Below are 27832 nucleotides of genomic sequence, written 5' to 3'. Positions count from 1 at the left end.
ATTGACTACTAATTCAATTTAGTACAAGGGACTTACTCTTTTTTTTTTCTCTTGCTTTTCAACATGGGACTTGATTAAATATTATGCTGGATTGGATTGGACTGCACTAAAAGAATAATGTCTATGTGCATGGTACGGTATGAGATTTAATTATAGTTCAATTTATATGTAATTGTCTAGTTATTGGGATTCATATTGATTCATGCTTTTACATGAGTTTATTATCTTATATTATTTGAAATCATTTTCCGAATTACAATATAGTTTAATGTAACGTCTTAAACAAAACTTACAAAGTGCAAGAAGAAATTAAGAGACTAGATATAAGGATACAACTATGTAAATGGAGAGTTTCACACCCCACATAGCTACATTTTTTAAGATACACTCCTCTATACTTGACTTGTTACTCAAGTTAACCTTTTTAGAATTAGAGTCATTTTCCTTTTCAAAAAAAAAAAAAGAAAAAAAGAAAAAAAAGCATTAGAATCCTTTCCTTGCCTTGAAGAAGAGATTACCTATTTGTACATAGTGGTTTTGTTTTGGTTTTCTTTTAAAACACACAATCACATAAACAAATTTTGTGATTTTAATTATAATTCTATAATCCTCTATTTGGATGAAGGAATTGAAAATTGCATAAAATTCAAAAATATCGAAATTTCAATTTACATAATTTCAATTTCCGGCAGTTTAAGATTGTATTTGGATTTATATACGTCGAATTTTGTAAAATGACACTATAAAAATTGAAAAATGACACATATTAAATCAGGAATTTGATGGCCCAATTTCTATGATTTTTTCCGCGTGTTACTGAATAAATTCCATACTTAAGTTGTCAAACAAGATAAATTCCTGACTTTTAGCTATTAAATTCTCGACTTTTAGCTAAATTCTAAATTTACTATTATTTTTTTCATCATTTAAAAGGACTGTAAATAAAAGGATTGGTTTGCAAATCCGTTTTTTAAAAGGTTCAACACACAAATAAGAAGTATGGACCAACGAAGCACCTAAAAAGAAACCCAATTGGCAAAAATATTAAGGAAAGACCAACGAAGCACCACCAAATAGACGGAAAAAAAAACACAATTAATAAAAATAAATAAATAAACGCATTAGGCTAGGGAAACGCGAAGGCAGGCAGCTATATAAACAAAGCCACATGAGCCCTCTGCCGTCACAGAAACCTCTCTCTCTGTCTCTCTCTCGTCTCTCCTCTCCCATTTTATGGGCTCCGACGCCTGGGACGTCTTCTAAGTTCCAATTTCGGCTTCCACTTCTTCTCCTTTTCCTCCATTTTCTTTCACTTTATCGCCCTTTCTTTCTCCAACAATTTTAGATAGAGAAGAGGGAGAGAGAGAGAGAGAGAGAGAGATATTTACAAGTCATACACAATATACAACACAGAGATTAATCAGAGAGAAAGATGGGGATCAAGCTGGTGGAGATTTTGGATCAGGGAGTGAGAATCGCTGCCAGATCTTATTCTCATTGCCCTCAGACCAGCCGCATGTACTACCATCCGCCTCCGCCCAGCCATGAAGACCACCACAACCTCCACAACTTTGGCGGCGGCGCCACCACTTCCGGCGGCGATGCTGCGACGGCCCAGATGCGGTGTTTTGGTCCCAAGAAGGCTGATACCAATGAGTTTATTATTCTTTTCTCTGTTTGATTCAGTATTGTTATTGAGGCAAAACGCTTATACACATTGAAATTTTGGGTTATTCACTGGCAAACTTTTTTCCTTTTCTAATTACTGCGGTTATTTTTTTTATTTTCAGGGATGAGGTCATTAACATGATTAAATGATGGTTGATACTCAAATAGTTATTGGTCTGATATAAATTATGCTATCAATCTAAATGATTGTTAATACAGGACTTAACTTGATTAATTTATCGGGAAATCATTTCTCTTTACAAATAAATCACGGTTTGACATGTGTGTTGGAACAGTTTCTTTTATATGTAGTCCTATTGCCATCTTCGTGGAGAGGAAAAAATTGTATGATTTGTGGATCTGGGCATTGACCATAACAATGGGATCCCAACGTGGTCTTTAAGATTGGATTATGGAGTTCAATTTCTAAATTTTATCGAAATTGAATATAGAAGATGAATTAGTTATGAAAGAAACTTATTATCTTTAAAATGACGGGATATTAACACCTTATAACTTATGTCTTCTCATCTCCACAAAATGAAATTTTTTTTTAACTCTAAATTCGTTTCAATCTAATCCAATATTAATCATAAAACCAATCCAATTTAATATTAAGGGCCAAGCAAGGGGGTGGCTGAAGTGGGAATAGAATAAAATTTGGTGCATTTTGATGGTGGGTGGGTTTGGGACTTTGGGGGTAGGCAAGGCTGGTTGTTGTCCAACGCCTTTATCAAATGAAATGGTGTTACAAAATTCAAACTACTTTTTCTAAATTATTATTATTATTTTCTAATTGATTTACATGGATACATCTCATGATGAGTTTGTTCATAGGATGAGAGGGTTGAGAAAAGAAACGCGTTGAATTGTTAAACATTTTGCAAATTGTATGATTGTGACCTGTGAACATAATTAAACCTAATTGAAAATGAAGAGGAGCCAGGTCGATCGAGTCTTGCACAGCCAAAAGTTGTTAGTTTTTTATTTTTATAATTTTGATTTTGGTCAAACTAATGATTTGAATGTTAGTGAGGTATCATGAATTTTTTAAATAAATATATAAAGGAAAATAATAAGTGCATTAAAAGTAAATGAATTGACAGACATGAACATATTTATTTATTTATTTTGTTGTTGGAGACATGAACTTATTACTAAAAAAAATTTGTACTGTTTATGCTACTTTAAACACACACAAAAATGGTATAAAACGCATTAGTTAGCCTTATGTTAAGCCTCATTTGGTTCACGAAAAGGAATTGAATCAAACCCCATGTCTTTTTAAGGGAAGGGAAATCGAAGAGTTCTTTCCAAAGTTTAATAATGTTAGGAAAGTGAGTAGGAAATATCTTCCGTTTTTTCAATGTTTGTTTTGTGCAGGAATGAAACACACACTTGGTTTAGTTTTCCAATTATTATACCCATAAATTAAAAATATGCAATAAAAAGTATACTAATGCATGCCTTGGTATTTTTAATTGTTAATAAGGGCATATTGGTCGTAAAAAATATATATAATTAATGCTTGTGAATGCTTTTTTTACATCCCTAAACTTACCAAATGTGGGAAATCATTCACAAGCCCCTTTTCCTATGAACCAAACACAACCTATACTAACGTAATATTTCTTTAATGAGTCTTTTTTTTTTCTTTCCATAACCTTAGATGGGTCATGATTTTTTTTTTTTCCATAAAAGAATAGAAGTCATGATTTTTTTCCTTTTAATGTTAAAAAAAAGTAAAAAATTTAGCCTTTTTTTTAACCGGGAGCCAATACATTGTATTCCTTTACCTATTCAACGAATCTCGAGAATATTACCTCTTTTGACTTATGGCATGTTTACTAATATGAAACTTAGGAGGAGTTGGATTGAGGAGAGTTAGATTCCGGATTTCTATTGAAGTTGTTTATTAAACCAAATAAGTTCTTTAGTAAATTCACATGAATTGGAATTGAAACAAGTTGATTACTAAAATACCCTTGTTGTTGGGTTAAAGTTGATGACATATTTGGAATTTTTAAAATTGAGCTAGGATATAATGGATAAAAAAGATGGATTCCTAATGTGTTAGTTTTTCAGGAATTAGAATACCACCTCCCACCCAGGAGTCAAATTCCTTCAAAATCAGAAGTTGAATTCCTTATTTTATGTGGGTCCCACTCGCATTTTGATTCCTCTTATGTGAAAGTAAACACATGAGTATCCATAATAGAAATTCATCTCCTCCATTTGAATTAATGGAATGTTTACTTTTGAATTATTTCATCAAATCAAAGACAATTCCAGCTCACTATTCCCTTTCTCTATTTATTTAGTGAACCTAAAATAAGAGCATTTGTTTTTAAATAAAAAGATAAATACTCTTAACTGCTGAAGTTATAAACCAAAAATAATGAGATTAATTGCACCAATTAGCTGATTTTGAGTTGCCACTGACTTTGGCACCAAACTTGAGTTCGTTGAGGATAGAAGTGGGCTGGTGATGTCAAGCTTAACAAGAGAAAAAGAGGTGAAATTGGTTGGATCTGGACTAATACTATCTTGCTCCCAAGCTTTACATTTGAGAAAGACTAAGAAAACAGGTTCTTTTGACTTATAGGACTTGGCCCACAATTGGCTAAGCATTAAGTTCGATTCTAGAAGACCACAACTTGGTCATTGAGTACCAATCTTTCTGTTACAGTGGTTGAGTTTAACTCCGGAATTTTCTAACAAGTAACAGTAAGTCCATAAAAAGTGAAGACCAGCTGAATAATTTTAGTACAATTTTTTTTATTTAATCTTACATTTGTTTATGTAAATTATTGTTTTTTAATGAGCCAGCAAGTAAGATTTAGACTTTCAAAATGATGCTTTCAGATTGTTACAGTAATTCGAAGTAAATTCATAGATAAGTCCGTCATTGGATCAGTGGTGGAGGATACCAAGAACTTGCTGACACAAGTCATTGGGGAAGATTTTACACATATTTATTGTACTACCAATGGTGTAGCTCATTGTATAGCACACTTTGCCTTTCATATAGAACTTTTATGTACTAGTTTAAGGAACTTCCTGATTTTATTTTTGATGTACTGTATGAGGATTGTAATTCAGGATTAAGGAATTGTCCTTTGTCCTCAACACGAATTCAGACTTGTACAAGTTATAGCACATCAATAATATTTTATTGCTTGTCATTATAAAAAAAATTAAGACTTAGATTCAAATTCTCTCCAACAAAATGAAGACAAGTGTCGCTAAGCTAAATAGTCATCGGACTTATTCATGACTTTGGTGCTCGCAAAACAAGCATACAGAAACTTCACACTGAGGCTTTAAACGATGGAGAAAAATTTCTAGGATGTTGAAGATTGTGTTAAGAATAAAGAGAAATTAGTGCTAGTTATGGGTCAGTAGATATGGTCAACAAAGATGGCCTAAATACAGGTTGCACATTGATTTTTATTGTGTGAAAGAGACTGAGACATTTTATGCCTTCATTTGCTCATGTTCATTGAAAGAGTCCTCAACAAATGGTAAAAGGGAAATATTTTCTTGGCAGAGGAAACAATATCTTCTATCAGATTAAATTCAAAGAATAGAAAAATGAAGGCAGCATGTTCATTGTGGATCCCATGATTGATAGTAAATCTGATTTACTCCTGCACATGTTGCTGGTGAACAAGTCCAAATGCTCACATGGTAGCACATATTATATAGAGGAAAGGAAAGATACATACAGAAAACCCAGCTGAAGCGGGGTGGAAACTTCATTCTTTCATATCCAAATGGAGGTCAAGGCTAACAAGTATTCCTCAGGTAAATAAACATGAAAAATTCACAGCAAATGAACACAAACAAACAACTAAGAGAGCTCTCAAGTCAGGTAGCATGGTCAAAGCCCAATTACAAAAAGCATTGTTAGTATCCAGACTTCTCCTTGAACAAGTAAATCACAAACCTTCAAATTTTACAACTGACATCAGCATAACTAGTCTTTACACAAATCACAGTGGTATCATCTTACTTATTAAATCATATTTTAACCATAAGCATAATAGGATGTCAGCTAATAAGGCGTTTTCAAAGTGAGTCTCCCAGCTAATCAGAACAAGCAACAAAATCAATATTCATAAGAATGGAACACCTATAGAAACTTCATTTTTGTTTTATCCCTTATACTTTTTTTTTATTTAAAATTTATAAAAAAATTAAGGATATGAACTTTTTTGTGTGGCCATTTTCCCCCATACCGTCGAAATCCTCAACATTTCATCCAACAAGTGGTTTCAAGTTCAAATGCCTATAGCACATTGGTCGTGTGTTTGTGTAAGAGAAATCCCCTTCTCTTAAGTTAGACTATCACTTGTATTAAAAAAATGTTGTTTCTGATTTTAAAGTAGTTTTTCAATTACTTTTTTCACTCTCTATAAATTAATAAATTAATTAAAAGAAAACTTCTTTGGTTTTTCTTTCAAAAAGTAGCAGTATTAAAAAAAATTCAAAATCACACCCTGTTTTTGTACTCCCAATTTTTTAACTAAACAACATTGTACAGTGAGATTATCTTTATTCAACATATTTGTCCAACCAATGGAGTGTTATTTGGATTAGTCCCGACCTTTGGTTTGCTTCCATGGTTTTAGGTTTGAGTCACCATGGTACTCGTGTGTGTGAGTTCCCCCCCTTCCCCTTCCTAACTTTGGTATTTGCCTTGTGTTTTTTTGTAGTGAAGGTGTTATATGAAAGCATGTCAAAACCTCACGGGGTCTTATTGTAATTTCCAAAATCTTCGAGGTTGTCTATGTAATTAGTTATAAGAGTAAATTTTTTATTTATGTCTTTAGCAATTTTTGGATGGAATTTTAGCAGAAGGGTTCTGTTAAAAAAATTTGAAATCTCAAGAATGTTAGTATAATGATCAAAACCTTTGGAATTTTGTGAAAACACGAAAAATTTCAAGGTTGTCAATGTAAATAACTTTATAGGACAACTACATAATGAAAATGGTCTCCTTCTCACAAAAATAAATAAATAAATAAATAAATATATATATATATATATATACAAAGAGCTTCCATTGAGGGACACCCCTTGTAGGCCCCACTCCGAATTGTATTTCACTAATCCAAACCGTCTATTTTGTAGATACTCATTCTAAGATCATCTCTACAAAAAAATCACTTGAATCTAATATCATTTGACCACTTAATTGAGTTCTTGAAATTTTAGTACTTTCTTGAAGGACCGTGTTCATTGATTTTGTAGGACACAATTGGATGTCGAAACGGTTTCCGATTTGTCTAATTTTTTGCAAGGATGATCTATGAATACATACTTAAAAAATAGATGGTTTGGATCGTTGAAAACAAATTCGTAAGGTACCCTAAAGTGTGTCCCTCAAATAAAATTATTTGAAGGATCCCTCAATAGAAGGGGACTATATATATATATAAGACAACTACGTAAAGAAAAGGTCAACTCAATCCAATTTTAAGACCTTCTCTTATAATAAAAATAAACATACCATTATACCAATATCTATTTCGGTTTTTAATTAAAATATGGACTTGTCTATCTTATATGTTTTACTTTTTTGGGTTCTATTGCATACAAAATGTATTATTTTTCATAGTTAATTCAGGCAGCCACAAGCAAGGTTAAGTTGTATGTACATAAAATAAGGGAGCTAATTTTTCCACTATTCTTTTGTCCACTTACACACGCTTTTATTTTAAAATATTTTTTAATCAATTTTGTATATAAAATATTAGGTAGCCGCAAGCAAAAATGAGTTGTACGTACATAAAAGAAGTCCCATCGTCTTCTTAACCTTCTTCGTGTCTTTTCCACTTCTCCTACCCAAAGCTACTCTCTTCACCGCTACTGATTGATAGGATTTTTGTACCTGTGCAAATAGGGTTGAAATCACTGAAAATACTTGCAAGAATACAAGGTAATTGTAGTATAAATGCTCATGCAAGGTCGTTGTCTCCAAAGATTGTTTGACTAATTTGTAATTAATCTAACTCTTAATTAATAATTAAAGTAGGTTTTATCAAAGATTTGAAATTTATGAATTTGGAAAGATTAAATTAATAATAAAAGAAATCTGAAAGTTGGGAAATAATAATAGCAAAGAAGAAAACAGTTTTTTTTTAATTTTTAAAACTTAACAATTTAGCAAAAACTAGGGTTTAGCCATCACCGTCAGAATCCTATGCAATTCTATCAGTTACTTATGAATTTCCCCATATATGCTTTGAAGGTTGGGTTTTCCCAATGCATATATATGTTCCTTGTGATGTTCAAGCGAAAACATCTATCTAACATGCAATCCGTCTGTGATGTTCAGATCAAATATAAACGTGCAAGACTCATTAAGCTTTGTGAAAACCCTTTGAAAAACCATACAACCCTTAAGAGCGTGATGTTCGCCTTAAGTGAACTTACAACTACTAACCACAAGAAGCCATCCTCAATTTCAGGGTGATGTTCTAACAAAAATTGCATCAAATTACTTGTCTAAATATTCTAATGGTGATCACTCATTAAAATATATAGATAGTTTTAAACGCAGTGATTAATAATTCAAAGCAAACATGCATCCATTCATAAACAAATTAATAAAATTACATATTCATGCTAAGGCTTATGGCCTCGCCCTAGCAATTTGAATTAGTTACACATACTCATAATTAAACAGCAAAGAAGAATATCATTTGAATGAATAAGAATAAAAACACCTTAAAGTAGAAGCTCTTCAAAAACCCTAGCCAAAGTCTCTGTCTCCCCCCCAAAATTGCATAAAAGAAAAGTCACCCAAAAAATAGGGCCGGCTAAGACCTTAAGGGCATGTTTGGTAGGCCTCACTAACCTGGATTGGACAAAATAGCACTTAAAACCCATGTTTGGGAAGAGAGAGGACTAACTTAAATGAGACTATATAGTCCAACAGTGAAAAAAATGGCTCACTAGCTCCTCTAATATAGTGAACCTAAAATGTGGTTCACAAAATAGCACCATCGCTAAACTGAACAAGCGAGTCCAACACACTGGCCTGGCTTCTCTTCCCTGACGCCATTCATCACTTTCTCTTCCCACAACTTCTCTACCTCAACAAAATTGAGGTTGAAAAACTGAAGCTCCAAGAAGTATATTTTCTTGATTGAAAAAACTGAAGCTCCAAGATCTGATTGGACCCAACAATAAAAGAAAAAAACGTATTTTTAGAATTCTTCCGACCCAACTCTGGAAACCCATCTCCTCCAACCCATCGTCGTCCACTGCACTGCCCCCAACCCCAGCCACATCAATGGCTCCCTCTCATTTCTCTGCCCCCAACCCCAGCAACATCTATTGGTTTATTTAAAAAAAACCTGATATGGATTTGGTTGAAGAAAGAGAGGGGAAAGAGAGAAAAATTCGGAGAGAGAAGAAGGAGGGGAGGGGGGATTTGTTGTCGAATAAAGAGGAGAGAAGGGAGGGGAGTTGGGGTGGGGGGAGAGAGGACGGAAGGGGTGGGTGGGGTTTGGGATTATTGTTTTGGTTTAAAAATATTATCTTTAATAATATTAAAAATCAGCTTCTTTAAAAAATATAAGAATTTTTATTTATTTATTTATTATTGTTTTAAATCTTTGAATTGGGTTTCTTTGCAACATTTATTTATTTTAAGTCAAAATTACTAATTAAATTTAAATATTATAAGAATTATTTTTTAGTACGACACAGCACTAAACATAGGTCTTCACTATTTTTACAATTCAGCTTTATAGTCCGACGTATTACCAAACATAGGTCAAGATTTAATCCAAATTAAGCCAATCCGAGCTAATCCAAGACAGTCCCAGATTTAGTTCACCATGATCTGCCGTACCAAATGACCCCTAAATACTTCCTAAAAGCTAGCGGCACAATCCAAGTCTCTTAACTCCACTAGGAAAGTAACTAATAATAAAATATATTATAACAAAAAGTCCTAATTAAGCTAGAATAAACTACATAGAAACTGTCCAGCCACGTTTTAGCCACAAATCTCCTCCAATTCCAGCCCAATACAACTTGTTTTAAAGATAAAAATGTTTCGAGCACATCTCCAAAAGACCATGAACCCATCCGAGGTCATCTTGGGCTCCAAAACCGCAATTCAAGCCCAAAACGTCACTATTCCAGCACTGCACATTGCTCCTTTATTTATTTGCCAGGAAATCATCGCTGGGTGGAAGAATATGATCTTTTGATACCATCAAGCCAACTGACTCACGAACGTCCTCCAACTGAAATTACTTCACAATTCATCCATTTGACCACATTTTGCTTCAAATGTCGAAAGTCCTATATTGAAAATACAATTTAAAGTATCAAAATTCTTCCAAAATATTAACCAAAATATACTAAGAATAGGGTTAAATATATAATATAAAATCTACTCATCACTAATCAGAGCAATTCATGGAATAGAACAATCCTTCTCCTACCCAAATCAAATACTCTTTAATTATTGGTTAATCGTTAGCTACGGATGAAGACCAAACATTAGAGTCCGAGTTGCAGAGGATTTTGGACATAGTAGGCAGCTGTGATTTGAGTGGAATGGTAGAGTATAATAATCCTTCTAATTCTCAAGATATTATGCATTGTATGTTTAATTTCTTACTAAATATAACTTTATCAATTTTTAGTAGTGTTTCTTACTAAGCTATTATGCTTAATACGCATTTTTCCAGGTAATAATGGGACTTTGGGTTGTCATATAAGAATGAGAAATTTTCTGAGAGTTTATGATCATGTTTTTTAGGGTTAGTGGTGGGTAATTGGCATAGATCAGTGACTACTATCTTAGGGTAGCCAAAGTGTAGTTTATGTTTTATAATTTGTGATATAGGCAGTGAAATACTGAATGATGAAAAGTGATAAAATTCTCTCTTTCACAAACAAATTTTTTCAAAGTATCATTGAAGATGCTAGTATTTAAGATTGCATTTGTGCAAGGGTATGCACTAGTTATTAGAATGAGTAATGCTACACTTACCATATTTTTATCCCACATTTCTATACCACATGATGTGGCATGTCCATATCATATTCCACATCAATTAAATGAATGAAGTGTATTTTAATAAATAAAATTAGAAAAACATAAATTAGTATTTTACATGATGTGATATGTACACATCAGCTGCCACATCATGTGGTATAAAAATGTGGTATAAAAATGTGGTAAGACTAGTATTATTCTATGAGAAATATGTTGTCCTTGGTTGTGACAGAGGTGGGAATTATAAAAGCAGAAAAGTTCCACTAGAGGAAAGAAAAAAGAAATAAGCATCTTGCCTCATAAACTGTTCGTTTGAAATATGGGGCAAAAAAAAACGAAACTTCAAGGAATTTGGAATTTGGAAATGTTTTACAAAATAGGTGAACTTGAAAATGACCACCATAATTTTGGGGCTCTTTTGTAATTAACCCTTAATTTTATCCCAAACTATACTATTATCAACCATACTCTTGTATCATTCTATAATTTCTCCCCTTCTACTTCATAAACGGCATCAAGGACTTCAACACAAATTATATTCAACTCCATCTTGTGAGATATCTTTCTCAATATGCAAATGTTTTCTTTTGCATCATTATTATCAGCATCATCATGGTGAGGTTTATCCGGGACGCCAACTTTGCCACTTAGATACAATTGTCTAGGAATATCGCATTTGAGACTCGATACAGCATCGTTTCGTTCTGCGTCAAACTTAATGAACCAGTCGTTGCAAGCAAGGGTTCTAACGAAACTGTTTGATTCTCACTCTCAATACTCCTTTCTTTTTCCTTTTCTATTTCTTCGAGCAACGCTTTACCTGTCTCAATACCTATTGATCATCAAAGTCATCAAACACCAACGCCACAGTTAGTTAACACATACAATACAAGATCACATTACAAAAGTTATGTTTATAACTAGAGTCTAGAGGCCTTTAATCTCCCAAATAACTCTCAGACTCAGATTAATTGCTCACCTGCAAGGTATCCACCGTGGACATAGCCGCTATATCTCTCACTTGTGTGTTCTCCACTGAAAAAGATGCACCCTAATCGGGCCTGGACATAAACATAAAACACAAGGACAAGTAATGTCAGTTCGTTACAAAGCTTACCAGAGATGAAGGACACCACATACATATTGGTAGTTAAAACATAAGGAAAGTTGACCTAATGGTGAAGTAGAATATCTAAGAGTGAAAGGCAAACCTTGATGTCACGAACAACTTGGTCATGAGGAAAGTTGCTGTAGGTGCCTCGCTGGAACCTATTGTTCCACCAACGAGGTACAAATATATCAGTAGCTTCAGGAATGTTGTGTCCAAACATGTCCTTAAGAGCCCCCATGGCTTCTTTCAATGTTTCCTCATCCAATTGAGCTTCCACACGCTTTGATTCCTCATTCGTCAAAGTCACGACCAATATATTGGATCCTGGATATTGATTCTCCAGGTGCTGATGACATCTCACAAATTTTATTTGTCATAATATAAGTTTAGAATCTGTATCCATATATAATAAATAGTTTTGTAAATGAAAGAGAAATTCGATATTTAACCAACCTGCCAAAATGTGTAATAGCCTCTCCTCTCATGGGCGTAGACGAAGAACTCTTTTCCGGGGCCACAAGGCCAGAACTTAGAGGGGAACTTGAGAAAGATCTTTGTGTACACTACCACATCACATTTCTGTATAGCCTCAGTTTTCCATCTCTGTGACACATATTTTAATTCATCATTTTAGGTATGATTTCAAGCAAAGTATAATATCTATATAAACAGAGACATGAATGAAATGAAATAAACAAAAAGATGAGACGTACAGGCAAGGGTGGATTGAAGGCAATGAGGTCGCTTTGGAGAACGCCAATGCTAACGGACAAAATCACGTAATTTGCTTCAAAAACGCAACCATCCTCCGTCATTACCGTAACGCTGTTGCTCGAGTGCTGCAACTCCCGAACAACCTGCCCCAAATCAAGCATGGAATGAAATCATCTTCATAAATGCATTAACAATAAAAATTAAGTTAAATATAAAAAAATTAGAACTTGGGAAAAGCCCAAGACAACAACTCTTAGGGCTCGTTTGTTATATAGGACTATGCTTAGGGACTATTTTTACTTGGCTTGGCTTAAGTAATTTTTTGTAGAGACCTTAAGGTCCATTTCAATTTAAAGACCACTATGGTAAATGATATCTTTATATTATTGATGTATACTTCTAGTATTTATAGGTATACTCAACAGAATTAAAATAATATTTAAAAAACCCTAACAAATATCTTCCTTTAAAAAAAAATTTATGTCGGCACATCTTCTTCTTCTTCCTCCCTCTCCTCTCTTTTCTTCTCCCTCAGTCTTCTTCTTCTTCCTCCCTCTCTCTCTCTCTTTTCTTCTCCCTCTCAACCACTATCTTCTTCTTCCTCCCCCTCTCTCTCTCTCTTCTTCTCCCTCCCTATTTCTTCTCCCTCTCAAGACCCTTTACCACCGGACTAGACCTCTTTGACTTTAGGGTTCACTTTTCCATTGAAAAATGTTAGAATAATAGTAACATGAGAATAAAAGGATCAGATTCTTGTACCTTGTTGAACTTGAGACGATTGTCCAACAATTTACCCTCAGAGGTAAAAAGAAACTCTTCAACCATTTTGTATAGTAGATGATCGTATCCTCTTTCATCCGCAACTAAAAACTCTCGTTCTCCAAAATCTAGGAATGTCGATATGGGGTCACCTCCTGCACACAGAACCCATTTCTCATGCTCAAAGTCAGAAAGCATTTCAAAATTTCATTTGCCATTTTCTTATTGTGAGATTCATAATTCATGTATTTTTCTGCACTTTCTTAGCAACCAAACAGAAAATTGAATGCGGAATAAGCTGTGAAAACTGACCCGGCATCTCAAAATCGTGCAGCATGAAATCAATAGCGAGCTCTAGGGGCGTTTTCGGTGTCCTAGAAAAAACAAACAAGACAAACCAGAACTATAACTAGAAAATTAAAAAGAAAAAGGATGAAAACCCAAATTCCAAAAAAGTAAAATAAAATAATTACGAATATTTACAAAACCAACGCATTCGTGGAAAAACCCAAAAAAAAAAACATTTGCGTTAAATTTATTTACTAATTAAGAAGAAGCCTAAGAGATGGAATTCTCCTTTTTCATATTAGAGCTTGAAATTCAACCACTAATCCCAATTTTTGAAGAGCCCTAAACCCAAATGACCAATTATAAGGCCTAATATGAAATTATGGGAGTTTTAGACGAACTATTATGCTCAATGATTTTGGATTGACACAATTGCCCCTTGCATCGTCAAAGAAATTGACAGGAATACTAACTTATCCTTGAATTGCTACAAATACGAAACTACAGGTCAAAATTGATGGAATTGAAACTACAGTGTCAAAAGTGGTTGAAGTGTCAAACTATAAGGGCCAAAAGTGACTTTTAGCCTATAATAAAAGAGAGAAGGATACGTACGAAGACGGTTTGGCGGCTTTGGTGTCGATACCATAGCAAGAGTCGGCTTCAAGCTTCTTCAACTTCTGCGTCGCCGACTCCACGGCCTTCTTGAAGGCGTCTGCGGCGACTCCACTAGGAAATATCTTCCCACTACAGTACACTAAAAAATTTAACTCAGTTTAACTCGGGAAGTTTTTCATATTGATAAAATGATGCTACAATGCAACGCCACCAAACCAAGCAGTTCAACACTGGCGCATAATAGCAGCAAAAACGTGCGGGCCGTTATTACGATGTACGACAAGGAGCTCGTTAACCAAAGGCCAAAAGTAGCAAACAACGCATATTTCATTGAGTGAGCTCAATGCACACGAGGCTTACTTTAAGCAAAAACCAGAACGAATTACCTAAAATATGAATGCACCCGAAACAACGACATTACACGGACCTTTGATCGTAGATGTTGAAGTGAGCATTGCTGTAGTCGGAGAAGAAAGTGCGGAGATTCCATTTCTGGGCGAGCTCCCAGATCGGATTTGACTCTTTGCCGCCGACGCCGGTTATCCAATTGGCGCCGAGCTCCACCGATACGCCTCCGAAATCTTGTTTTAAGATCCTGCCGCCGATACGGTCTGAAGCTTCTAGAATTACCACGTCCTCCACGCCGTTCTCGATCAACACCTTCGCTGCCGATAAACCTTCAAAAACACAAAGCGATGAGAAAATGGTAAGGAAGAGAGAGACAAATGAGAGTCTAAGTAATCAAAATCGACGGTGGCAAATGAATCTCACCGGAGACTCCGGCACCGACAATGATGACGGAGGAGCGGGAAGGGGACTCCATGAGAATGTTAGAGGAGAGAGAGAGAGAGAGAGAGAGAGAGAGAGAGAGAGAGAGAGAGAGAGAGAGAGAGAGAGAGAGAGAGAGCTGTGTATTCTGTATTTGTGTATTGTTGACTAGAGAAGCAGAAATAATGGGAGTCTAGTTTATATAGGTTTTTTGGGGTGGGATCAAGGTCTAAAATATTGATAGTTAAAACTTGAAAAAATTTCTTGAAAATTACCTATTCGAGTAGGTACATTGCTTGTAGGAAAAAAATAAATTGTTATTAACCTATTACCTTATATTGATAGTTATTAACCTATTGATAGTTAATTACCTATTATGTCTTATGGATACTCATTTTCTTATTAACCTATTGATAGTTAATTACCTATTATCTCTTATTGATACTCATTTACCTATTATTGATAGGTAAATTGTTCACCTATTATCGCTTATTGGTACTTATTTAACATACTTATCAATTTGATTTTAAAAACAACATACTTATCATTTTTTCTATAAGCAATGTACCTACTAGAATAGGTAAATAATTATCAATAATATATAAATAAGTATTAATAATAGGTAAATAATTATAAATAAGTATCTATTTATCACAAAAAATTGGAAGGAAATGCATTGCATGATGGGTTTAACTTATATCGCAAGTTGACATACATGAGTGTAGAAAATATGTAGTAATTAATGAAAGAAGATTAAACACACACCATAATTATTTACTACAACATTTTACATTTTATACATTGCATGGTAAGCAAAGAAGGGAAAATGTCCAAAGGAGAAGGTTAAAGAGAATGTTGGTAGCATTCCCCCTAGAATATATCAAACATAACTCCATTAAATGACTTAAAATATTCATAATTGTTTCAATAGTGAATTTGGCTTACACCATTCAAATTCAATTTGACGTACCTACCCTTCACTTTTTGTTGCTATAAATAATACCCAATTTGTATAAGTAAAAACCCATAACTAGGATCCAACTCAGCAAGTTACCTAATTAAGTATAAAATCTGATTTATTGTACTTTTCAAATTCCAAAAATACCCCCAACTAAGCCATTATTGCATTTTGTATATTAATGTAGAAATCAATATGGAAACAGTTTTTAATTGGATTCTATATAATGACAGATGTTGAATTTGGAAAGATCTCCAAATGGTTGTAATGGATGTAGGAATTAATTTTCAAATATTTTTAAAAAATTTAACAATAAATTCAAATATAGGTAATCGGTTTGTTTAATAAAATGTTTATGTTATTTTCTTTTTATGAATTATATATGACTAATAATCTACTTTATAATTGTTTATAAATAAAACTGTACATACTAATTATGTTAAAAAAATAATGTACCTATTACTTGTTTGTTTTATGAAAAATATAATTTACCTAGTATGAAAAGTGTACATAATTATCTATTCCAATATACCTACATTATACGACATCCAATATACCAACATTAATTTTAATGTACTTACAATTAGGATTTAGGTATTATATGTCATCCAATATACCTACTACGAATAAAGTACCTATTATTTATCTAAATAATGCACCTATTTTTTTCTATAAATAATATAGCCTTTTTTCTCTGAATAAAGTACCTATTATTTGTTTTATTAAAAGTAATTTTTTTAAATGAACCAATTTTCTCTCTCCAAATAACTTACCTATTTTTTTCCTCTAATAATGTACCTATTTTTCCTCTCCAAATAATGTACCTATACACATTTATAGGTATATTGTAAAATAATTTACCTGTTGGTAAATAATGTACCTATATTTTATATAAATTATTGTGTACCTATTTTTAATTATGAAAAATGTACGCAATTACAAAGTAACTGATTTTTTTTTTTTGGTAAATAATATACCTATATTTTATAGGTATATATTTATATTATATTTTTCATACGTACATTATTGGATATGTAATTTACAGATTTTTTTTTTTTTTTTTGCAATTTTAGGGGGCAATATGTGAGAGGGCTGCTAGATTGGATGGAATTAGATTCTTATAAGCAAATATGTCATCCAATTCAATTATGTCTGTTTTGAAAATTATTGGTACTTATTATGAAAAGAGTGCTGCTATTTCCACTGTCCTTTGTCTTCTAATGACTTAAGGAAAATTAAGTTAGAATATTAATCGAGATTAATCCAATGACAGAGACTTTCAAAATCTTATTACCCGCCAATCACCGGATTTACCCATTCACAACCCCTTTACACGACCAGTCCAACTATCTATCCTGCTCAAGTTCGTCTTGCTCTCTCTACTCTCTCGTGTTACTGGCTTCAAGAAGTAAAGGCAATATTGAGAGGTTTTCCCAAACTGCTGGGTCAACAGTACAAGAATCGATTATATTGGAAAACCCATATGAAATAAGGAAAAGGTAATTGAACTTTCCCAAACTTTCCCTTTTCTTGAGCCACAGAGAGAGAGAGAGAGAGAGAGAGAGAGAGAGAGAGAGAGTGTGTGTGTCACCCAACAGATGTCATGAAAATGTCATGAGATTGTAACAGTTTGTGCCGTTGGATTAATCCAACTCACTAGTTAACAGACTTCATAACATACAAAAGAATTTGCCTAAATTAATAATTAAATGGTATATTAGGAACAATGGTAGGTGGAAAGATATGATTGTGTTTGTTCAAATTTATATGGTCGTTGTGAAGATAAGGTTGATAGGAAAATAAGATAGGAGGTGAAAATAGCAGCATGCTATCAAAATTATTACCCTTATATGAAAACTATCAACCTCTTGTCTCCTATTGATACTTATTATTCATAGTTATTTACCTATTATTGATAGTTAATTACTTTAATCTAGTAGGGTACATTGCTCGTAGGAAAAAAGAAGAAGTTATTAACCTATTATCTTATATTGATAGTTATTAACCTATTGATAGTTAATTACCTATTATCTCTTATTGATACTTATTTACCTATTATCACTTATTGGTACTTATTTAACATACTTATCATTTTTTCTATGAGCAATGTACCTACTAGAATAGGTAAATAATTATCATTTCTACATTATTTTTTGAGTAATGCTACACTTACCATATTTTTATCCCACATTTCTATACCACATGATGTAGCATGTCCATATTATATGCCGCATCAATTAAATCTATGAAGTGTATTTTAATTAAGACAATCAGAAAAACAAATATTTGAATAAATTATAAAAGAAAAGAAAATATTAAATAATTTTAATTGATGTGGTTGTGCACCTCAGCTGCCATATAAGATGGTATAGAGATGTGGTATACAAATGTGGTAAGAGTAGCATTATTCTTATTTTTTACCTATTTTTTTGAATATGTAATATCATTGGTTAATAATAGATAATAATTATGAATGAGAGATAATATGTGTTTTCATCTAATTAACGCACTTATCATTTTTTTTCCTATGAGCAATGTACCTACCAGAATAGGTAAATAATTATCAATAAGAGATAATAGGTAAATAATTTTGGACATTCAATTGGGCTTTACCATTTCCTCTCATAACAGCGATTGGTAACGATCAAATCTCTAACATAAATGAAAATGTTTCAGATTATATTATTCATGGAACTTGGAATCTTTAAAAATTATCCTCTGTCTTGCCTTTAGAAATTGTTAATTCAATTAAAACTATCAATATACCAGCTATAGATGCAGAAGATAAATTTGTTTGGGGATCAACTTCTAATGAAGTTTTCTCCATCAGTTCGGCTACACGTTTACAACTTCATTATCGTAAAAGAGATATAGTTTAGACTTCCCCTTCCCCCAATTCCTGCTTGTATTAAAAATAAAAAAAAGGAATTAACTACATAAAAGTATCCCACTTTTGGGGTCGTTTTCAATTGGTACACAACCTTGAAAATTTTGCATGTAGATACCCAACTTGAAAAAAATATACAAACTAGACACTCCATTAGTTAGACTGTTAAATAATATAATAACATGCGCTACTAAAAAAATATAGACTAGCTATTGTTTGTTGACCCAAAAAAAAAAGAAAAGAAGCTAGCTATTGTTTTAAAGCAAAAAATACAACTATTGTTTTGAATTTGTGTCTACTGTTAATTTTAGATACGTGTACAATTGACAGCCCCCTTTTGTCAATAGCAATGATGCAGCAACAAGTATCCTAGTCTGGCGTGGGTATTGCTCTGAAGAGACAATTTAAGTGATCGGTCCACCCCATGATACAAAATAGATAAAACAATAAACAAAATATCTTAATTGTCCTTTTTATAATTTTCTTTTAGGACTTATTTGAGAGTGATTTTGGAGATGTCAATAATCATTTTTATGAAGAATCACTTTTCCAAAAAATCAATTTAAGTGATTTATGGAGAAGCACATGGGAGTGCTTCTTCCCAGAGGACTCGTTTGGTACGTCGCACTATACTGACTAATGTCCGTCGAATAGTATTAATCTGCTCCGGAGAGTATTGATTGCTATTGAGGCCCAAAATCTAAGGCTGGGCCCAGATATATTTTTGGGCCAGTACAACACCTAACTTGGGTCAATACAACACCTAACTTGGGTACTCAAGAGTTCGTCATATGCGCTTGCACACATGCCACGTCAAGCAAATAAGCAACATGCCACGCTACAAGTTTAAGTGGGCCTAAGCCACACGAATGCCTGGGGCTTGCTGAGCGGGTAATGACATTCACGAGGCCTATTGATGGGTCAAGAAGTAGAAGATTTGGGCTTCTTGGGAGCCCCAAAACTCGAGCCCATTTCTTGATCCCAAATATGTGGATAAGCATAAAATGGAGAAAATTGGTCCATCACCTTAATAAAAATAGTCCATCATTTTAGAAAGCTGACTCATTCCCTTAGTAAACTAACCCATCACCCTAGGAAGGGTCAAATGACCAAGAAAATATATGATAGTCTCCAGCACATGGCTAGAGACAAAACCACGACAAAAGCCAAATGTCACTCATGTCTGTAGACTGCTAGGAGACTCCAGCACGTGGTCAAAGGCAAACCTCAAGGCAGACCATTCAAAAAACCAAAGGGTATTAGCCCGCGCAGGTTGCTAGGAGAAGAAGCACTCTTCAAACCAGCACCCTTACCCATTTCTTTCTCTTACTAGCTCTTGACATGAAATAGGGGAGGAAAGAAGGAGAGGTGATAGCCAAAGATGGGAGATGGCCACTGGAACAGTTGCTAGAAGGCTCTAGAGCTCTCAAAAATCTTGTCTTTGTGTATTTGGACTGATGCGGATTTCACAAAATGAGGGTAAATCGAAGGAAGAGAAGGGAAATGGAAGAGAAGACTTGGCAGAATGGGGAGAAACCACCTAGGGTTTCTTGGGAAGAAGGAGCTTCTAGCGGCTATAAAAGGGGGCATCTCTTACCCATCATCTAACAACACATCCAAATGGAGCAAGCATCACCTCTCATCTTTGAAACCTTTCAATTTTGAGCCCTATTCCTCCATCTCTTCCTATTTTCTCTTATGGCAAGCCATTCCAGAGCCTGACGAAACTTTCGTCAAGCTACCAGAAAATTACTCAAATCTCCTACGTTTCTTCCCTTATCTCTTATATTTTCTCTCTCTCCTCAACGAATCTTCTTAGAATCCCTTCCCCCTTTCTTTGAACCCTTGCTTCTCATAGGAAATCATAACTCTCTCTCTCTCTCTCTCTCTCTTTTATGCTAAACTCATGAATGCTTAGCCTCCATGTCACAGGCTTCTCAAGCTAAGCCATATATTTATCTGCAAGCAACTGTTGATTTTGTAGGTGAAGGAGACCAAGGTGTTTCCTAAGGCTCCACAACCATTTCGAAATACTCTTGGGGTCTGATTCTCGAACTCAAACACAGGGGACAGTTCACCCATTTGTTCTTTACAACAAGTAGGCCCATCTGTAGCTGTCGGAATGAAAAAGCCCCCACAATTGTTTATCCATAATATTATAAAGCGTTTGATGCTACTCTGGATAAATAGCATGACTAAGTTATATTATGTTGGCTTATTTACTGCAGTACCCCCTGAAACTATGGTTAAATCTCACTTTACCCCCTGAAAGTTAAAGTGACCCAGAGTACTCCCTTGACCAAGGTTTGGTGGTTTACTTTACTCGCCATTGTTAACTGTGTTAAATTTTTTTTTTATTAAAAACAATGAGGTGGCATAAATGGGACCCACTTTCTTGTTGAAATTTATGCCACTAAAGTGCCACATGTGACAAAAAACAATAATATATATATTTTTAATTTTAAAATTAGAAAAAAATTATTTATAAAATTACCTCTCTCTCCTCTTTCTTTCTCCCATCCTTCGTGCCCATATATATATTTTTTCTATAGTTTCATAGCACTTGAACGCAACAATAGAAGAAATAATAAATCAAAACTTTCCAAAAGTTTAGAAATTTTCTCAGCACCCAAACAAAGCTTAAAAGCATCTAAACAAAAAATAATCAGATCTTAGATCAACCTCCATACACAAATTAAACTAGCATACTCCTTTCACTTTTCACTTCTTTCAAAACAAAATGTTCAAATATTTCTTTTTTCTAAAAGTTCAGAATAAAATAAAAATAACAATAAAAACTTCATAGAGAGAGAATGGATTTCTCCCTCCCGAAAATTCTGAAAAATCTTGGCTGAGCAGACTTAGGCGACTCCAGTTTCTCGTTATCCGAGTCAGATGACGACGAAGATGACGAGTCACGTTGCATTAGTGACGAGTTGGGTTTGTGGGTTGCTGTGGCGTGGCCTTAATGAAATGGTAACGTGGCCTTGACGAATACGATGTCGTGGGATGGTGATGAAGACGTCAAATATGAAGTTTCGGGCTCGTCGGATCTGGGGATAGGGAGTGGCGGTTGAGCTCTGCGCCCTTCTCTAGCGAACCCAGTTGCTAATCTCATCCCAATGTCGACACCGACATTCGTTGGGTGCAAGTGATAGTGGTGGTGGTGATGGTGCGACTGGGTTCATTGAAGAAAATGAGGGGCTAGGTTTTACGGTGGGGCTGGGTGTTAGGGGATGATGCGGGAGGATATCGAACTAGGTGCAAGTGTTAGGGAGGATTGGTCTCGCGTTGTATGACTTTGTAATAGGGGTGTTGACTCTTCTATTTAGTCATTGGCATGGTTGAACTCTTTACTACTCTGAGGTTTTATCCCTTGTATATTTCCCTGAGAAGGTTTTAACGATGCCATCATTAACATGCATGTTCTTACCATGTAATGTTCTGTTTGGGGGGAATGCATTAACAGTTTCTCTATAATAAATAAAAAAATATAATTTTGTGGCTAAAATATCTACCTTCAAGAGTAGGACAAGAGACAACATAGAAAAAAGGGCCCCCGGGAATGAAAAGTTTTGTGAAAAAGTTTAGGAGGAAGGAGCGAGAACAAGTTGAGGTTGAGGGCCTCATTCTAGTACAACTATTTCACTTACAATTACTTTTCGCAGAGCCATTAGATTAGATCCAATGGTGTTTTCATATAATGTTCTCACTAGATAACCGCCTTCAAATTGTATGTTGTGACCTGCGAACATAATTAAACATAATTGAAAATGAAGTGGAGCCAAGTTGATTTAGTTTTTTTTTTCTTTTTTCGGTCAAAAGTCGATTGAGTCTTGCACAGCCAAAAGTTGTTAATTTTCTATTTTTAAAATTTTGATTTTTGTCAAACTAATGATTGAAGGTTAGTGAGGTTCCATCATGTATTTCTATAGATGATTTAAAGGAAATAATAAGTGCATTAAAAGTAAATGAATTTACATATATGAACTTATTACTCAATACAATTTTGTACTGTATATGCTACTTTACAAAAAAAAAAAAGTATAAGAGAATTCTATTAAAAATAAGTTATCAATTGAACGCATTAGTCAGTATATACTTTAGGTCCCGTTTGTTTCACGAAAAGAAATTGAGGTAGGGAAATGGAAATCAAAGAATTCTTCCAAATGTTTAGTAATATTGGGAAAAAAAGTAAATATCATTTTTTTTTCCATATTTGATTTGTTTAGGAGTATAAACACACTTGGTTTAGTTTTCCAATTATACCCATAAATGAAAATTATGCAATAAAAAGTTTAATCCATGCTGGCCTTGTTATGTTTAATTCTTAATAAGGGCATATTGGTCATAAAAATATATAACTAATTTCTGTCTTTGGTTTTCTATGGGACGGGAAAAATAAGGTCAAGGTGAATGGAAGGTTTCATTTTCCCGATATTTTCCCATTAGTCAAGATACTTTTCCCCATGCCTAAACTTTTCATGACAACCAAGTCAGCATATACTGAAGTAATATTTCTTAGATGAGTCTTTTTCTTTCATGACCTTAGACAAGTCATGATTTTTTTTTTCCATAAAAAAATATAAGTCTTGATTTTTTTTTTCTTTTAATGTAAAAATTTTGACATTTTTTTAGAGCAATGCTATACTTATCACATTTTTATCCCACATTTTCATACCATATGATGTGGCATGTTCATATTATATGAATAATGTTACTCTTACCACATTTGTTTACCACATCTTTATACCATCTTGAATAATGCTACTCTTACCACATTTGTATACCACATCATTGTACCATCTTATGTGGCAACTGAGGTGGACAACCACATCAATTAAAATCATTTAATATTTTCTTTTCTTTTATGATTTATTCAAGTATTTGTTTTTCTAATTGTCTTAATTAAAATACACTTCATTGATTTAATTGATGTGACATATAATATGGACATGCCACATCATGTGATATAGAAATATGGGATAAAAATGTGGTAAGTGTAGCATTACTCTACCATCTTATGTGGCAACTGAGGTGGACAACCACATCAATTAAAATTATTTAATTTTTTTTTCTTTTATGATTTATTCCAATATTTTTTTTAATTGCCTTAATTAAAATACACCTCATTGATTTAATTGATGTGACATATAATATAGACATGCCACATCATGTGGTATAGAAATGTGGGATAAAAATGTGGTAATTGTAGCATTACTCATAATCTATACATGCTTATTCTCTTCATGTATATTCTCTGTCTTTCACGACTCATTAGCTCTTTCAAAGTGTTAAATAACGATTTAGCATACATTTTCATGTTACTGGATGAGCAGCGCTATCTTCACCCCCTTTTTTCTATTCTCTCACCCATTTTTTATAAGAAAATTCAATTACAATATTATTTTTTTTACAAAAAATTATACATACATGTAGCTTAAAAATTTACAGCAAATAAATTCTTAAAAAGGAAAAGAAAAGAAGAATCAATGCAACTATTACATAATAAAATGTATAAATTTTTTTAAAAAATTGTTAAACAATGAATGAAAACAGAGTCTAAAATTTAGAAATTACATGGTTGGAGGAAAAAATTGTCACCATGGTGGATTAATTGACACATTACATGAGCTAGTACAAATGCAATTTCAAAACCCTAGTCGCTTCTTTCCCTCTATGAGTCCTAAAGGAAAACTCCGTAGAGAAGGGAGGAGGAAAAAGCAACATTGCCCCTCCTCCCCCTCATCTCTTCTCATCTTTTCCTTTTAGGTTAGTGAATAAGTCCACTGGGCATTTTGAATAAAAAGCCTCTTTTGGTAATTTTTTTTTTTATAGCCATGCTTAGATTGAAGTTTCCCATTACCCATTTTAGTTTACGTTCTCAATCAAATCTTTCTCCCAAACCCACTTTCCAATGCCACTCATGTTCTCTAAATTTGATTCTACATCGTCTTTGAAGGAGGCTAAATTGTTCTTTGGCAGGGTTGTTTTCATTTATTTGTTCACTCTTATGCACAAGTAGATCGTTGGAAATCATATTTTCCCCAGATCTGTTACAAATGCGGTGGTGGGTGTGGCCGCGAAGGCGCTTCTTCAAGTGGTGGTGGTAGAAGTTCATTTAGGCTCATGGGTTGTTTTAGGGTTGGTTACTTTGGGTTTGTGGCTTTGTGTGAGCTTATGGTTAATTGTGGTGATGTGGGCTAATAATTTTACTACGACTTTTGTCTACTTTTAGCATGTTAGTTTGATGTCCTCTTGGGATTGATATTTTAGATGTCTTGTTGATGTCTTTGATTGTACCGTTGAAGTTTATCTAATGAAGTTTCTCTTCGATAAAAATAAAAATAAAAATTGACACATTACACAACAATAATTAGTCAATCAACTACCTTTTCGATTATGTGGATTGAGATGAGATCTTTTCATTATGTAGTTGTCCTATAAAGTTATTTACACTGACAACCTTAAGAATTTTTATGTTTTCTCTGAATTCCATAAGTTTCGGAAATTATACTAACACTCTTGAGGTTTCAAATTTTTGTCACACAACCCTTCCACTAAAATTCCATCCAAAAATTGCTACAAAAGCACATGACAAATATGTGTTTTTGTGTGTGTCAAAGTTAGGAAAGGGGACAAAGGAAACTCACACACACAGGTACCATGGGGCTCGAACCTAGGACCATTTGGGAGCAAACCAAAGGTCTAGGCCAATCCAACTAACACCTCATTATCACACAACAAATATGTTGAATAACCCAAATAATCTCATGAAGTTAAGACAATGTTGTTTAGTTATAGTCAAATGTGGGAGTGTAAAACATAGGGTGTGATTTTTTTATTTATTTAAGGGAGTTGATTTTCCCTTTTGTTTTTTTAATACTTTTTAATCAATTTTGTTTATTTGTGTTCTTCCTCTTTCCTATTTTAGCCTTGATGACGTGGCAAGTGAGATACTTTGGAGAGGTGTTGATGTGTGAAAAAAAAAATGAATTATTTAAAAATAATATTTTTAAACCAAAAAAATATATCCCAAACCCCACCCACCCTTTATCTCTTCTTCCCTATGCATCCACCCTTATGTCTTCTCTCTCTCTCTCTGCCCCCTCTTTCTTCGACAAACCAAGCCCACACCTCCTTCTTCTCTCTCCCTCTTTTTCTCTCTTCCTCTCTCTTTCTTCAACAACCAAATCCATATTCAGGTTTTTAAGAGAGGTTTAGGGTTTGAGTGTGGCTTGGCTATTGGGCATGAGGGGCAGTGCAGTGGTGGATGGCAGTGGGGCTAAAATGCAGAGATGGGATGAGGGGAAGGTTGACGAAGAGAATGGGAGAATGAGGGGTTTGTTTCAATTGGGGAATTTTTAAAAATATTAATTTTAAAGAATTCATCCATCCATTGAAAATATATATATTGAAAGTAGAGTTCAAGTAGGAAAATTAAGTATAAAGAAAAAGAAATAATATAAAAGTGAAGTAAGGGTAGAATAGGAAAGAGAAAGAACAAAAAAGAACAAAATTGATTAAAAAAATATTAAAAAAATATTAAAAAAATAAAAGGGAGTGTAAGTGGAGAAAATGGGAGTGGGAAAATCAGGTCTCATTTTTTAATATTGCTAATTTTTGAAAGAAAAAGGCAAAGAAGTTTTCCTTTAATTAATTAATTTATTTATTTATTTATGGAGAGTAACATGTGGGTGAAGGTTATGTCAATGTTTTGTTAAAAAAGTGAAAAACAATTTGGAAAACCACTTTTAAATTAAGAATAATATAATTTTTTAATACAAGGAGAGGAGATTTCTCACACACAATACTAAGGTGCCACAAGTATTTGAACCTGAAACCACTCGTTGCAAACAAAGATATTTGATCAATCCATTCTTTTTATTGAGAAAATTATACCTACCTAAAAATTTCATTTAGGACAAAATTTATTTCATTTAGCAAATATTTACTTATTATATTGCCATGATGTTCGTCTTTTTATGAAAGGGTTACGTCAAAACCATTGTAAAATTGAAGGTTTATATGAACATACGAATAAGTTTAATGAGATGTATGTGCAATCTAGTTTAGGGGTGGGCGCGGTTCGGTTCGATTTTCACCTTACATTGGAATCGGAATTGGTACTATTTAACTAGTGTGGTTCGGTCCGATTTTGGTGAAAAAAATTTATGAAACTGGCCAATTCAGTTTAAACCGATTCCAGTGCGGTTTTCAATTTTTCAGGTTTTGGACCGGATTTTTTAAATATAGTTTTCAATTTTTTTTTACAAATTCTAAACTAATTTTTTTTATTTTTTAGGCTTAAAAATTCACAAATGATCCAATTTCGTGCAAAGAGAGATGATTGTGCTTAGAAAAGAAATGTGCTTTGAAGTTGGGCTTAGGGAAATATTAGTTATCGGATTAGAAATTTAGCATTGGACTGAAAATAATTTAATAAAAATAAAAATAAAAATACGCAGTCGGTCTGGTTCGGTTTTGTAAAGTGTGAAACCAGCATCGAAATCGATTTCAATCGGTCTAATTCAGTTCGATGCCAGTTTATTGTCTTTTTAGTCAACACGGTTTATTTTCGATTTTTTTCCATCCGATGTGGCTCGGTGTTCAAGTTTTCTTGTCTCAATGCCCACCCCTAAACTAATTTGTCATTTAGAGAATTTTTTTGATTATATCAACACTTTTTGAATGGAAAACTAATAGATAATGTTTTGTAAAAACAATTTGAAACCTCATATGTAATTTCGGAAACCTCAAGAGTTTTGAAAAAAAAAAAACCGAGAGAGTATCAGTGTAAATAACCATTCTTCAACCTATGGTTGGAAATCTTTTTTGCTCGTTAAATGTTGAGAATGGTGATGAGGTTAGGACATTTTAAGTTTTTAAAGAAGAAAATGACAAAATTTATTTATTTTTAGATTTCAAAGAATGGTGTGAGCAAAGATACTCCTATATTTTATCATTATCTGTTAAAAAAACCCTTCATTAAAATAAATTTTTTTGTTTTGTTTAACTAAATTACAGCGAAAA

General features: G+C 33.5%; 1 protein-coding gene across 1 annotated transcript; it reads right to left on the bottom strand.

Annotated features, from left to right (window-relative positions):
* Nucleotides 1-11156: 11156 nt before the first annotated feature.
* On the bottom strand, nt 11157-15009 carry LOC103330668 (polyamine oxidase 1-like). Its single transcript, XM_016794492.2, is given in 11 exon segments — nt 11157-11398; nt 11401-11528; nt 11676-11757; nt 11908-12153; nt 12261-12410; nt 12521-12664; nt 13281-13435; nt 13593-13654; nt 14184-14315; nt 14614-14863; nt 14958-15009. Coding segments are annotated over 11 exon segments (1623 nt in total). The 3' UTR covers nt 11157-11176.
* Between the last annotated feature and the right edge of the window lie 12823 nt (nt 15010-27832).

This window comes from Prunus mume, linkage group LG5 (genome assembly GCF_029339155.1).
Source record: "Prunus mume cultivar Tortuosa linkage group LG5, ASM2933915v1, whole genome shotgun sequence".
NCBI classification, from domain to species: Eukaryota; Viridiplantae; Streptophyta; class Magnoliopsida; order Rosales; family Rosaceae; genus Prunus; species Prunus mume.
The sequence above is the reverse complement of the archived record's forward strand: the minus strand, read 5'-3'. Positions and strand labels throughout refer to the sequence as shown.